Raw genomic sequence first — 14,732 nt, 5'->3', positions numbered from 1 at the left:
TCCACTTAAAAAAAAAATTGCGTCCAAAACTTTTTCCACTTAAAAAAAAAAAAAAAAGTTCAAAACTTTTTGCTTTTCAAAAAAGTGACACTTCAATAAAAAAAATAATATTTCAAATAAAAAAAATATTTTCAAAAGAAAAATTATTTCTGCAAGTGATTTTTTAAATTAAAAATAGTTTTTTTGATCGAAGCAACTTTTATTGGGATTGAATGATTTAGACACAAATGTCCTACCCATAATATGCCTCAAACACAAAAAGGATTGCTTCATTCAAAAAACAGTTTCAATGAAAAATTAAGTGTTCAAATGCGAATTTCTGAGTCTCAAATAATTTTTCACATTCAAAATTTTTTTTCTACGATTGATTTTTTCAAATTTTTGATTGAAGTGATTTTTCTTTTGAAAATATATATTTTTCTGTTTGAAACAACTTATTTTTTGATTGAATAATAAAGATACAAATGTCCTAGCCAAAATGTGGTCCAAAGGCAAAACCACATTATGTCAATCAAAAAGTTGTTTAAATAAAAAAACAACTTGACTTGTATAAAAATAAATAAATCAACGAAAAATAGGTTCCAAATACATTTTTGGGAGTTTCAAATATATTTTTGCATTAAAACACATTTTTTTTGATTGAAAATAAATATTTTGATGGAAGCAACTTTTTTTTGGATTGAATAATAAAGACACACATCTACCTCCATAGAAGTGACGTATGCTGTAAAGCAGTCAGCACATTTGTATTTTTTTTTTTTATGTGGCAGGGTTACTGCCACCCTCCTCAAACTTTGTGCCGGTGAAAGCGATACAGACCCCCTCAAGATATGAAAGAGGTGTCATTCAACTAGTTATCAGTCGACATATCAACGCAAATGTTTTGAAAATATTTTATAAAGGTTGAAAAGTTACCTAGTGTTGCTTTAAATGCGAAATATTACCGTTGTTTAAAAGGGCTTTTGATAGCACACAAAATTCCCATGTCAACCCGTTCTCTTGTAAAGACTTGCCACACGCCAAAAAGCCAGCTTTCATATGGTGTTAAGGAGCTTTTGTCACTACCTCAAAATGTAGAATATTGGCGCAACCCTATGGCCGCAAAAACGGTGGATGAATCCCAGCTTGGATAAACTTCTTAAAAGGGACTACAGTAGGCACAAGAAGGTTTGTGTTTTCACGCACCCAACAGGTGATTGTATATTCGTAGCGATTGATTTCAATTTAAGCGCACGCCCAAAAACGAGAGGGCAAAAAGACTTGCTTAAGCAATGCGAAGCATCAAAATAAATCTCTTCATGAATACCGGGCCAACTATACTGAGACTCTCAGTATGCAAACAGAGTACATTAATACTAGTGATAAATATGTGACTATATACTGCATTGAGAAAGCAAGATCAAGAAAACATTGGAAGCGGTTTACACAGTATGCTACGCCGCAGTGATTCCCAACCACTAATGTGCCATGGAGATGTATTCAATTTCACTTAGTGGGTCTATACTGTTGTGGTCAAAAGTTTACATACACTTGTGAAGAACATAATGTCATGGCTCTCTTGAGTTTCCAGTTAATTCTACAAATCTGATTTTTCTCCGATAGAGTGATTGGAACAGATACTTCTTTGTCACAAAAAACATTCATGAAGTTTGCTTCTTTTATGACTTTATTATGGGTTAACAGAAAAAGTGATCAAATCTGCTGGGTCAAAAATAGACATACATGGATCTGAAAAAGCGAATCATTGACTTGAACAAGTCAGGAAAGTCACTTGGAGCCATTTCAAAGCAGCTGCAGGTCCCAAGAGCAACAGTGCAAACAATTGTTTGTAAGTATAAAGTGCATGGCACTGTTTTGTCACTGCCACGATCAGGAAGAAAACGCAAGCTATCACCTGCTGCTGAGAGAAAATTGGTCAGGAGGGTGAAGATTCAACCGAGAATCACCAAAAAGCAGATCTGCCAAGAATTAGAAGCTGCTGGAACACAGGTGTCAGTGTCCACAGTCAAGCGTGTTTTGCATCTCCATGGACTGAGAGGCTGCCGTGCAAGAAGGAAGCCCTTGCTCCAAAAGTGGCACCTTAAGGCTCCACTGAAGTTTGCTGCTGATCACATGGACAAAGATAAGACCTTCTGGAGGACAGTTCTGGGGTCTGACGAAACAAAAATCCAGCTGTTTGGCCACAATGCCCAGCAATATGTTTGGAGGAGAAAAGGTGAGGGCTTTAACCCCAAGTACACCATGCCTACCGTCAAGCACGGTGGTGGTAGTATTATGCTGTGAGGCTGTTTTGCTGCTAATGGAACTGGTGCTTTACAGAGAGTAAATGGGACAATGAAGAAGGAGGATTACCTTCAAATTCTTCAAGATAACCTAACGTCATCAGCCCGAAGATTGGGTCTTGGGCGCAGTTGGGTGTTCCAACAGGACAATGACCCCAAACACACATCAAAAGTGGTAATGGAATGGCTAAATCAGGCTACAATTAAGGTTTTCGAATGGCCTGACTTAAACCCCATTGAGAACTTGTGGACAATGCTGAAGAAACAAGTCCATGTCAGAAAGCCATCAAATTTAACTGAACTGCACCAATTCTGTCAAGAGGAGTGGTCAAAGATTCAACCAGAAGCTTGTGGATGGCTACCAAAAGCGCCTAATTGAAGTGAAAATGGCCAAGGGACATGTTACCAAATATTAGCGTTACTCTATGTATGTTTTTGACCCAGCAGACTTGATCACTTTTTTCTGTTCACCCATAATAAAGTCATACAAGAACCAAACTTGTTTTTTGCGACAAAGAAGTATCTGTTCCAATCACTCTATCAGAGAAAAATCAGAGTTGTAGAAATAACTGGAAACTCAAGAGAGTCATGACATTATGTTCTTCACAAGTGTATGTAAACTTTTGACCACAACTGTATATGATTTTTTATATAATACAAAAATGTATCTGGATGATATTTGCACTTCTGATGCACATCAACATTAGCCAATATTTATATCCGACAGGCAGATTTCAAGAAATGAATTTAAAGGTTCTCTTTTACTAAAGTATGTTGTTAGAAACACATAAAATATTGCCATTGATTTAGATATCTATAATGTTTAGTACATGTTTTTGACCTACAGATGGCGCCATGTTTTATGGACGTGATGACGTAGATTGTCACTATCACTCGATGAATACTACCGGGTAGGGGTGTGACAATATATCGAAATGGTGATATATCGTGATACTTTGTATCCCAAAAGGTTATCGATATGCTCCTGCCAAGAATCGAGATATAATTCTAAAAATGTTTTATCATGTAGGGATGGAATTTTGATGTCTTCTTCAGGCAATCATCTTTGTAAATCTCACTGGAACGGCACCAAACAAAAGTTCCAGCATCATCACCTTGTCTAGAGGCATCGGACAAGGTGTCAAGAGTCAAGAATCTGCATTGGTGTGCATCCTCTAGACAAGGTGTCAAGAGTCAAGAATCTGCATTGGTGTGCATTGGAGGTGATGATGCTGAACTTTTGTTTGGTGCTGTTCCAGTGAGACCTTAAATGGCCTAAAATTACCTAATTGCCTGGCATTGACCGCCACTGACAGCCATAGACGTTCAATCCATTTGAAGTGGGAGGGATGGCAGCGAATGAACAAATGTTCATTCGCTGCCACCCTCCCAGTTCAAATGGATTGGACGTCTACTATGGATAAACTCATTCCAATTCACACTAGAAGCTTGTTTTTCTGTTAATTGGTTGTTTGTAGAATAACCTAGAATGGTTTCCTGATCAATGTATCGATAATTGTTCTATCGCTATATCGTCAGATCATCGTTATCGTGAGCTTTGTATCACAAATCATATCGTATCATGAGGTACCAAGAGATTCCCACTCCTACTACCGGGTTACTGCAATTCCTTCTACGCGGCGAGACGTCAAACACACGCGCTCATCGGTTAAAAGCGGCGAGTACTTACTATTTGTGTTTTTATTGAGTCTTTTCTTACCTTTTCAATGCCTCTAAATAATTTTGGGAAGTGTTTCCCTCTCATACTTTTGAGCGTAGTCTTTTTTTGTGGTAGGTTTAAAGCATATTGTTTATCTGTTGACCACATTAGTCACGTCGCGTATTTAAACCACCCGTATTTGATATACTCCGTTTAAGTATCTTAAGTATGTTCTGTCTATATGCATAAACAAAACAAGCTGAAAGCGCACGGTAGTACTTTGGTTGTCAAATTCGCCTCTTGTAGGACGCTTTGGCAGAACACCGGGTTTTTTTTCCCTACTCTCGTCACGTCTCATCCAGTCTTTCCTGATCATTTTGCTTTTGCTGCTCGTTTTTGAGATCTCGACATTGCGGTCATGCTCATTAATGTTCCTCTTGGGTTCAAATTGAAAGGTTTGTACAGATGACATGTCCCTACAGTCATACTCTAGAAGCCCGGCAGCGTAACCATGTGACGTCAACAACAATGGCGACCTACTAGTAAAACTAATTTTACAAATTGTATAAAAACGAAAACATCAAGAGGGGTTTCAATCTCAAATTATTTTAACTCATACTAACGCTCATTTTTTAAGAACTACAATATTTTGTATCCGTGGATCCCTTTAAAATTGAGTAATTTCCCAATGCAGAACTAATTACATTAATTGAATTAGATGGGGGGGGTGTAAAGTAAATGAAACTCAGCTGTAGTGAAAATCCAAAACCATTATAACTTTGGTTTGAAATTTTATTAATATTATTTTATGTATTTTATAATTGATTTGTTTGGTTAAATGACAAATTTACGACATTTTTTTATACTTTTTGACGAAAATTGGCTGAAATATTGGTCAAGCTACAGTCAATATATCAGGTTCAAACAACTCATTCCCCGCCATTGAGGGTCTTAGATCTCAAATCATTTTGAATGCTACAAATTTCTGCAATATAAGCCATGGCTCAATAAAGCTTGGGAACCCCTGTGCTACAGTACCAACTACTGATTCCTGGACAAGAAATAAAATTGCAGCTGCACTATTTTGTTATCCAAAATGATAACATGACTAATAGAAAAAAAGGTACAGGATAAGAGGACAGTTTGAGGTTCGGAGAGAAACGGAGGGTATACCGAAAACTGTTCTTCATCCACCTTTCGGGCGACTATCTGGCCAACTTGCTGGAGCACTTGCCTTCGCGACTGCACCCCTTACCCCTGGACAGGTGGAAGGCAGCGTTGCGGGCTTGCCGGCTGCAGCACGTTTCCTGGTGGTGGTGATAGAGGCGGCGCGTGGGAGGCGATCCGGAGAAGCTGCCGCGGTGCTCGTGGCGCGAAGGCGAGGAGCTGACGGAACGCTGCAGTGAAGACGAGCTGCGAGGCGAGCCGCTGGAACTGCGGACGTGGTGCGGCGAGCTGGTCAAGCTGCTGACGCCTGTTGTTCGAGGGCCGGTGTAAGGGGTTGACGGACAGTGGAGGGCTGTGGGGGAGCCGCGAGCACCGTGCATCAGCTGAGCCAGGCAAGTTAGGAGGTCTGAGTCACTGGTGCTGCCTGCTCGGATGCGGTAGCGTCGGATCCTAAACGGGAACAAAGGCTCACAGGTCATTTTTTTCTTGGTGCTACAGCAGGACTGCTTGAAAACAAACCAAAAAAAGAAATGAAAAATGAAAAAGATGTCATATTAAGCTTCCCTGTAATAAATGGATGACTATTCTAAGGCCCCTTTAGTCTTATATCCCGGTAAATTCCTGTGTAAGGTGACACGAAATTTCATCATGTCATGGCTTTCAGACATCGGGAGATATCCCAGGAATAACCCGGGCAGGACACGTTCACAGACTTGTCCCATGTTGCTGACTACACGCTCTCTGAGCGGGGAGGACTGCTGACGCGATTGGACGTGACGTCATTTTTGGTCGGCATCGGCAACAAAATAAACCAAACATTTCCAAAGATGGACGATGGACTCTATTCCTCGGCTTTATGATCCAGTAGCAATTTCATTTTTTTAGTTTAATTAAGCTATTTCCAGTTTGCCATGTTGATAATTGCGATGTTTGTTTCCCGCTTTTCGTCATATTATTTACGTCATCAGTAGAGATGTCCCGATCGATGGGCGTCCCAATCGATAGGGTCCGATCATGTCATTTTCAAAGTATCGGAATCGGCAAAAAAATATCGGCCATGCCTTTTTTAAAAACATATATATATATTTTAATTTAATCGTTTTCTAATTGTATTTAACGTTACAGACATAATATGTTACACTCATCCAGAGTCTTTAGTTTAGGCCTAAGGTAGGGTTATCAAATTTATCCCGATAAGGGCGGTAATCAATTTTTTAAAAAATGTATCACGGTAAAATATTTAACGCAATTAATGCATGCACTGCACGACCCACTCACGCATTGCCGTGCTCAATCTATAATGGCGCTGTTTTACCTATATAGACAGATAAAAGGCAGCGTAAAACGAGTAGAGTGAATTTTGGCAGCCTTTGGAGCCTTTTTTTAATTGGCTAAAGCCTTACAATCCCTCTCCCTACGATTAGAAATATCATGGGAAGCAATGTGGGGAAAAAGTATGGAATCACCAGTCTCGGACGAGCACTCACTCAGACATTTTATCATGTAGAAGAAACTCAGATAAAAAGCTTAGTTCAGAAGTGCAACTCTTTAGCATTCAGAAACACTAAAACAAATGAATAAAAAACATTGTGGTGGTCAGTAAATGTTAATTATCCAATGCAGATTCTTGACTCTTGACACCTTGTCAAATGCAGATTCTTGACTCTTGACAAGGTGATGATGCTGGAACTTTTGTTTGGTGCTGTTCCATTGAGATTTACAAACAGTAGATGACTGCCAGAAGACGTCATCAAAATTCCCTCAGTCCTTGATGATATGGGGCTGCATGTCAGGCAAAGGCACTGGGGAGATGGCTGTGCTTAAATCTTCAATAAATGCACAAGTTTACGTTGAAATTTTAAACAGCTTTCTTCTCCCTTCAATTGAAAATATGTTTGTCATTTTCCAAGATGACAATGCATCATGCCACAGAGCTAAAACTGTTAAAGCATTCCTTCTAGAAAGACTCATCCAGGCAATGTCATGGCCTGCAAATTGCCCGGATCTCAACCCTATTGATTACCCGGTAGAAATTGAAAACAATGGTCCACAGCAAAGCTCCGACCTGCAAGGATGATCTGGCAACTGCAATCAAAAGGAGTTGGCACCAAATTGATGAAAAATACTGATCAAGTCCATGCCTCAGAGACTGCAAGCTGTCATAAAATCCAGAGGTGGTGCTACTATATACTAGAGATGTGTTTTGATTGTTATTTCTTTGTTTGTGTCTCATGAGTCCATATTTTTTGCTCAGAATAGAGTGATTCCATGTATATATTTCCCTGCACTTGCTCTATAAAATTAACATTTACTGAGCACCACAATGTTTTTTATTCATTTCTTTTAGTTTTTCTGAATGCTAAAGAGTTGCACTTTTGAAGTACTGTATTGGCCCGAATATAAGACGGTGATTTTTGCATTTAAATAAGACTGAAAAAGTGGGGGTTGTCTTATATTCTCAGTCTAGATATTATACCCATTCACGACGCTCGATGGCGCCAGATATCATTGCAGCAATGTTCTGTCATGACAGATCTCAGCTACTCTAAAGTTTAACCAGTTTGCATTATTTTATTGCAATGTTTTTCCTTATTCAGATTTGTTTCAAGACTACATTTACAGTTAGACTTCACTTTGATGGTTAATGCAGTTATTGCAATTTTGTGGTTTTATCACAATAGATTGGTTTATTTACATTTAAAAAACCAGAAGCCATTCATATACGAATGTGATTGCACTTTGGCTTACATATTCAAATGTTCAGATATTAAGATTTGAATGAGGCAAAATATAATGCTTTTTCTCTCAAATATATTGTCATAATAATTTGTTTCAGATGTACGGTAATTATTTTTTGTATAAAATTTAATATGGTGGTCAAAAAGTCTTTTTTCAAACTTGAGTCTTGAAAACGAGGGGGTCATCTTATAATCAGGGCCGTCTTATATTCAGGCCAATACGGTAATTCATTATTTTTTCAAGCGTTTTATCTGAGTTTGTTCTACATGATAAAATGTCTGAGTGAGTGCTCGTCCGAGACTGGTGATTCCATACTTTTTGCTAGGGGTTGTAGGTGAAATGTCTTGTTTTCTCATGTATATTTATAATTGCTCTTTACCTAAAAAAAAATGTTTTATCCGACTACTCGATTAATCGATGAAATTTTCAGTAGAGTATTCGATTACTAAACCTACTACTAGGGTTGTTCCGATCATGTTTTTTTGCTCCCGATCCGATCCCGATCGTTTTAGTTTGAGTATCTGCCGATCCCGATATTTCCCGATCCGATTGCTTTTTTTTGCTCCCGATAATTTTTCCTGATCATATACATTTTGGCAATGCATAAAGAAAAAAATAAATAAAACTCGGACGAATATATACATTCAACATACGTAAGTACTGTATTTGTATATTATGACAATAAATCCTCAAGATGGCATTTACATTATTAACATTCTTTCTGTGAGAGGGATCCACGGATAGAAAGACTTGTGACTTTGTATATTGTGACTAAATATTGCCATCTAGTGTATTTGTTGAGCTTTCAGTAAATGATACTGTAGCCATGCCCAAATGCATGATGGGAAGTGGAACCATGACTCTGCGTAGTGCTACCAATTGATATATCTTCTCTGCGTTGGGAAATAACATAAGGTGTGAAGAAAAAGATCAATTGCTACCTTGCTTCCCCACATTGCTTCCCATGATATTTCCAATCATAGGGAGAGGGATTGTAAGGCTTTAGCCAATTAAAAAAAGGCTCCAAAGGCTGCCAAAATTCACTCGACTCATTTTATGCTGCCTATTATCTCTCTATATAGGTAAGGCGGCTCCATTACAGATTGATCGCGACAATGCGTGGGTGGGTCGTGCAGCGCATGCATTAATTGCATTAGATATTTTAACGTGATACATTTTTTAAAAAATTACTTACCGCCGTTATCGGGATAAATTTGATAACCCTACCTTAAACCTAAACTTAAGACTCTGGATGAGTGTAACATATTATGTTTGTAACGTTAAATACAATTAGAAAACGATTTAATTAAAATATATATATTAGGGCTGTCAAACGATTAAAATTTTTAGTCAAGTTCATTACAGCTTAAAAATTAATTAATCGTAATTAATCGCAATTAATCGCAATTCAAACCATCTATAGAATAAGCCATATTTTTCTGTAAATTATTTTTGGAATGGAAAGATAAGACAAGATGGATATATACATTCAACATACGGTACATAAGGACTGTATTTGTTTATTATAACAATAAATCAACAAGATGGCATTAACATTATTTACATTCTATTCAAGCGATTCATGGATAGAAAGACTTGTAATTCTTAAAAGAAAAATTTTAGTACAATTTATAGAAATTATATATATTAAAACCCCTCAATGTTTTCGTTTTAATGAAATTTGTAAAATTTTCAATCAAAAAATAAACTAGTAGCCTGCCATTGTTGATGTCAATAATTACTTACACAATGCTCATGGATGGCTGAAGCCTATAAAATCAGTCGAACCCAAGCGCCAGCAGAGGACGGCAAAACTCCATAAAACACAATTAACAAGTGGTGTTTCACTGTACCGTTATTTAAATCTGTCTGAGCGGGTAATCTGCGTTAATTGCGTCAAATATTTTAACATGATTAGTTAAAAAAATTAATTAACGCCCGTTAACGCGATAATTTTGACAGCCCTAATATATTAAAAAAAGGCATGGCCGCTATTTTTTTGCCGATTCCGATACTTTGAAAATGACGTGATCGGACCCGATCGATCGCTACATCCATAATTGACCATTGAACCGAATTGTTAATTAATTTTCATGGAGAATGAGTAACTTGTTGAAGTACCTGCCCTCCACCGTGTTGCGGCATGGCGGCTTTCCAGGAGGTGGGCGGGGCAGGAACTGGGTGGCCAGCTGCTCGGCGGATGAAGTCAAGTGAACGGGCCGAGGGATCCTGCTCCGACGGGACAACGGGCTTGAGGAGGATGACAGGGAGGCGTCCCCTTGACGATCCGAACGGGAGCCCACCAGCGAGTCCTCCTCCTGTGAGCGGTCCGAGGCGGATGACAGCGGGTCCCTGGCCAGGGAGGCCATGGTGGCGGGGGCGCGGCGGTCAGAGAGGGACGGCGAGGCGGAGGGGGACGGCAGTGGGGCTGAGTTGTTGGCTTTCTTCTGCAATAGCTTCTCTTTGGCCGAACCTACGGGTGGTGGTTCCAGCACAGGGATGCGACTCTGTCGGCGGCGAGGGGCAGTGGGGGACTCGTTGCCGTCCACATTTTCTGGAGGTGGATTGTCTTTCTCAGTGCAGGGCTGGGTGGGCGATTGGTGCCCGTTGGGTGAAATGAGACTATGAGGTGAGAGAGGGGAGTCGCTTCGGCGGCCTGGCGCCGGACTCGGTGGGTCCTCGTTGACCGGCGGCGCTTCTGTGGCTGTCCCTGGGGATTTCACAGTAGGCTCTACTTCAGCTTCTTCGCGCCTTTCCGGCTGGTGGACGCTGTCCGACCCTGACGCCGAGGAAAGGCCAGACGGACGCTGAGCCGTCAGCTGGAGGGGAGCGGCGGGGGGACAAAAGGAACAAATATTGAAAGTTAATACAGTGTTAAACCCCTAAAATATGTGACGAATTGTTGTAAAAGACTAGTTGCTGGTAGAATACAACATAATTGTGCTGTAGTGCTCCAGCAAGTAGCCTGATGCAGGAGGAAGAATTTGGAGTACAGTGAACCCCTGCTATTCGCGTGGGATAGTGACCAAGCCCTGCCGCGAATAGTGGTAATCCACAAGTTATTGAGGCACACCCCCAATTTTTTTTGTAATTGCCTACAGATGCCACATATGTTAGCTAGGCACTTGTTTTTCTATATTCTTCAAATGAAGCTCCTCCCTCCAACATACTGTAGTTTTGTGGCACCAAATGCCACGAATGCGCTCCAAGCACTATTTTTTTAATACAGTATTAGTCAAGGCTTTGGCCTGAGCATAAAAGTGAATACCTGTGTCATTCCAGAATTCGAGGACATTTCATGTCATTATCTTCAAATTTCCAACAGTCTACAGCAGGGGTGGGCAATTAATTCCACAAAGGGCCGCAGTGGGTGCGGGTTTTTGTTGCAACCCATTAAGAGGACACCTTTTCACCAATCTGTTGTTTTACAAGTGCAATCAGTCGATTGCAGTCAGGTGCTTCTCATTTCTGCTGAAACAGCATTGGTTAAACTATCTGTGCTGGGTCAGTTGGAACAAAGACCAGGACCCACTGCGGTCCTCGAGGACCGGTTTGCCCACCCCTGGTCTACAGACATATACAAAACATGCAGTTTCTGACATTTACTTATCCTCAAACCAAATCGAGGAGAAAAAAAGAGAATCGAAGCCTTGAAAATATATGTCTGGAGCAGTGGTTCTTAACCTTGCTAAAGTTACCGAACCCCATGAGTTTCAGACGTGCGTTTGGAACGAGAAAAATCCTTCTTTTTTTTTTAAATTCAAAATCGATACAGTGGGTCAAATAAGTATTGAATCAACCACCAATTGTGCAAGTTCTCCTACTTGAAAAGATTAGAGAGGCCTGTAATTGTCAACATGGGAAAATCTCAACCATGAGAGACAGAATGTGGAAAAAAAAACAGAAAATCACATTGTTTGATTTTTAAAGAATTTATTACCAAATTAGAGTGGAAAATAAGTATTTGGTCACCTACAAACAAGCAAGATTTCTGGCTGTCAAAGAGGTCTAACTTCTAACGAGGTCTAACGAGGCTCCACTCGTTACCTGTATTAATGGCACCTGTTTTAACTCATTATCGGTATAAAAGACACCTGTCTACAACCTCAATCAGTCACACTCCAAACTCCACTATGGCCAAGACCAAACAGCTGTCGAAGGGCACCAGAGACAAAATTGTAGACCTGCACCAGGCTGGGAAGGCTGAACGTTTTCTGTAACTCTTCACAAGCTTTTAACACACTGTTGCTGGTATTTGGGCAACACGGACTTTCCCCTCAAAATAACTCAAAATATAGCCATTAATATCTCGTATCTAACCATGAGAGACAGAATGTTGAAAAAAAAAAAAAAAAACAGAAAATCACATTGTTTGATTTCTAAATAATTTATTTGTAAATCATGTGGCAAAATAAGTATTTGGTCAATACCAAAAGTTCATCTCAATACTTTGTTATGTACCCTTTGTTGGCAATAACAGAGGCCAAACGTTTTCTGTAACTTTTCACAAGCTTTTCACACACTGTTGCTGGTATTTTAGCCCATTCCTCCATGCAGATCTCCTCTAGAGCAGTGATGTTTTGGGGCTGTCGCTGGGCAACACGGACTTTCAACTCCCTCCACAGATTTTCTATGGGGTTGAGATCTGGAGACTGGCTAGGCCACTCCAGGACGTTGAAATGCTTCTTACGAAGCCACTCTTTTGTTGCCCTGGCAGTGTGTTTGGGATCATTGTCATGCTGAAATACCCAGCCACGTCTCATATTCAATGCCCTCGCTGATGGAAGGAGATTTTCACTCAAAATCTCTCGATACATGGCCCCATTCATTCTTTCCTTTACACAGATCAGTCGTCCTGGTCCCTTTGCAGAAAAACAGCCCCAAAGCATGATGTTTTCACCCCCATGCTTCACAGTGGATATGGTGTTCTTCGGATGTAATATAGTATTCTTTCTCCTCCAAACACGACAACCTGTGTTTCTACAAAAAAGTTCTATTTTGGTTTCATCTGACCATAACACATTCTTCCCAGTCCTCTTCTGGATCATCCAGATGCTCTCTAGCGAACCTCAGACGGGCCTGGATGTGTACTGGCTTCAGCAGGGGACACGTCTGGCAGTGCAGGATTTGAGTCCCTGGCGGCGCATTGTGTTACTGATAGTAGCCTTTGTTACTGTGGTCCCAGCTCTCAGTAGGTTATTCACTAGGTCCCCCCCCGTTCTGGGATTTTTGCTCACCGTTCTTGTTATCATTTTGACGCCACGGGGTGAGATCTTGCATTGAGCCCCAGATCGAGGGAGATTATCAGTGGTCTTGTATGTCTTCCATTTTCTAATAACTGCTCCCACAGTTGATTTCTTTACACCAAGTGTTTTACCTATTGCAGATTCAGTCTTCCCAGCCTGGTGCAGGTCTACAATTTTGTCTCTGGTGCCCTTCGGCAGCTCTTTGGTCTTGGCCATAGTGGAGTTTGGAGTGTGATTGACTGAGGTTGTGGACAGGTTTCTTTCATACCGATAATGAGTTAATACAGGTGCCATTAATACAGGTAACGAGTGGAACCTAGTTACACAATTGGTGGTTGACTAAATACTTATTTGCCCCACTGTATCCCATAATACAGCAAGGACAGCAGCGGCTTATAGTCCAGTGCGGCTTATCTATGAACAAATGCAGTTTTCGTGTGAAATTTGGTGGGTGGCGGTTTATAGTCAGGTGCGCCTTATAGTCCAAAATTACAGTATTAGATAATTAAAAAAAAAAAAAGTGGGAGGCTAATTTTTCATTACTCTGGAATGACCCAAAAATAGTAAACTCAATGCTTTACCTTTAATCACCAGATGAACATAAAGATTTATCCTCTTTTTTTTGTGGCATCATTAGGCATTTATAAACCTTTTTGAGGTGGGCGTCAAGTACTGGCAGTTTTGCACTATTCGCGGCAGTGCTCGGTCGCCATCCCCCCGCGAATAGTGGGGGTTTACCGTACATATAAAGGGTGGGTGGGGTAACAAATGGAGATTAGTCGGTCTACGACAGCATGCAGTACCATAGCTACCATTATCAGACACACAACACGTGCTATGAGGCATGGTGTCAGTCAAACTTGTGAGTGCTAAGCCAGGGACAGGCGGACAGGAAAGGTTTGGTTTCACGCAACTTGGCAGGGGGCTTCAGTGAAGAGAGGGTGAGGAACAAATACAGGGAGAGAGAGAGGAAGAGGAAGATGGAGAGCACAAAGACGATCTGGAAAAAAAAGAGACCATGCGACCTGTGGTCATGAGTCGACATTCCAAACGTACACTCATGCTGCACGTACACGTTATATACACACAAACGCAAACACACAGTGTGTTCAGAGCACTTGTCGCAAGAACACATTAGAGCCATGCCAATGTACTGGTGGTCAAGGTTTCAGCACAATAAATCAGGGCAAAGAAGCCAAAACAAGCAGCTTAAATAAAACTAAATAAATAAATAAACAAAGCATATAGTCGGTGTGTCTGTGTGGGGTGGGAGGTGCAGCTGAATGGAAAGCAATGTAGAGCGGAACCTCCAAAGTTAAATGTTCACGTTTTGCTTTGGTATATAAAAAATACATATAGGTAGTGCAGGTCATTATTAGGGTGGCCATACATCCAGATTCATGCAGGACAGTCCTTCATCTAAATGACCTGTCCAGTGTTGGGTGCAGCCTGAAGCAGGACACTCATTTATCATCTCTTTAGAGTTGTACCTGAATGCAACACACTCCATTGTGTTCATGAGCAGTGTTGTTAATTACGTATTAAGAGTATAAGGCGTTATTTTTTTTCAGTAGTGAGTAACCTAATTAATTACTTTTCTCATCTTTGCAACGCCATTACCGTTACTGAGGATGTAAA

At 40.4% G+C, this 14,732-nt stretch overlaps 1 protein-coding gene across 2 annotated transcripts in view; it reads right to left on the bottom strand.

The window, feature by feature from the left end:
• Positions 1-393: 393 nt before the first annotated feature.
• The window catches only part of ttbk2a (tau tubulin kinase 2a), a 64,774-nt gene continuing 50,435 nt past the window's right edge, over positions 394-14,732 (bottom strand). For both annotated transcript variants that reach the window (XM_057859114.1, XM_057859116.1), the window contains 2 exons: positions 9,970-10,667; positions 394-5,559 (listed from right to left, as the gene is read on the bottom strand). In XM_057859114.1, the coding sequence (XP_057715097.1) occupies positions 5,148-5,559; positions 9,970-10,667 (1,110 nt within the window). In that variant the 3' untranslated portion in view covers positions 394-5,147. The remainder of the gene's footprint in view (positions 5,560-9,969; positions 10,668-14,732) is intronic.

The sequence above is a fragment of the Corythoichthys intestinalis genome, chromosome 15 (assembly GCF_030265065.1).
Source record: "Corythoichthys intestinalis isolate RoL2023-P3 chromosome 15, ASM3026506v1, whole genome shotgun sequence".
Lineage (NCBI taxonomy): Eukaryota > Metazoa > Chordata > Actinopteri > Syngnathiformes > Syngnathidae > Corythoichthys > Corythoichthys intestinalis.
Note: the sequence above shows the minus strand (reverse complement) of the source record. Positions and strands in the feature narration are given on the sequence as shown.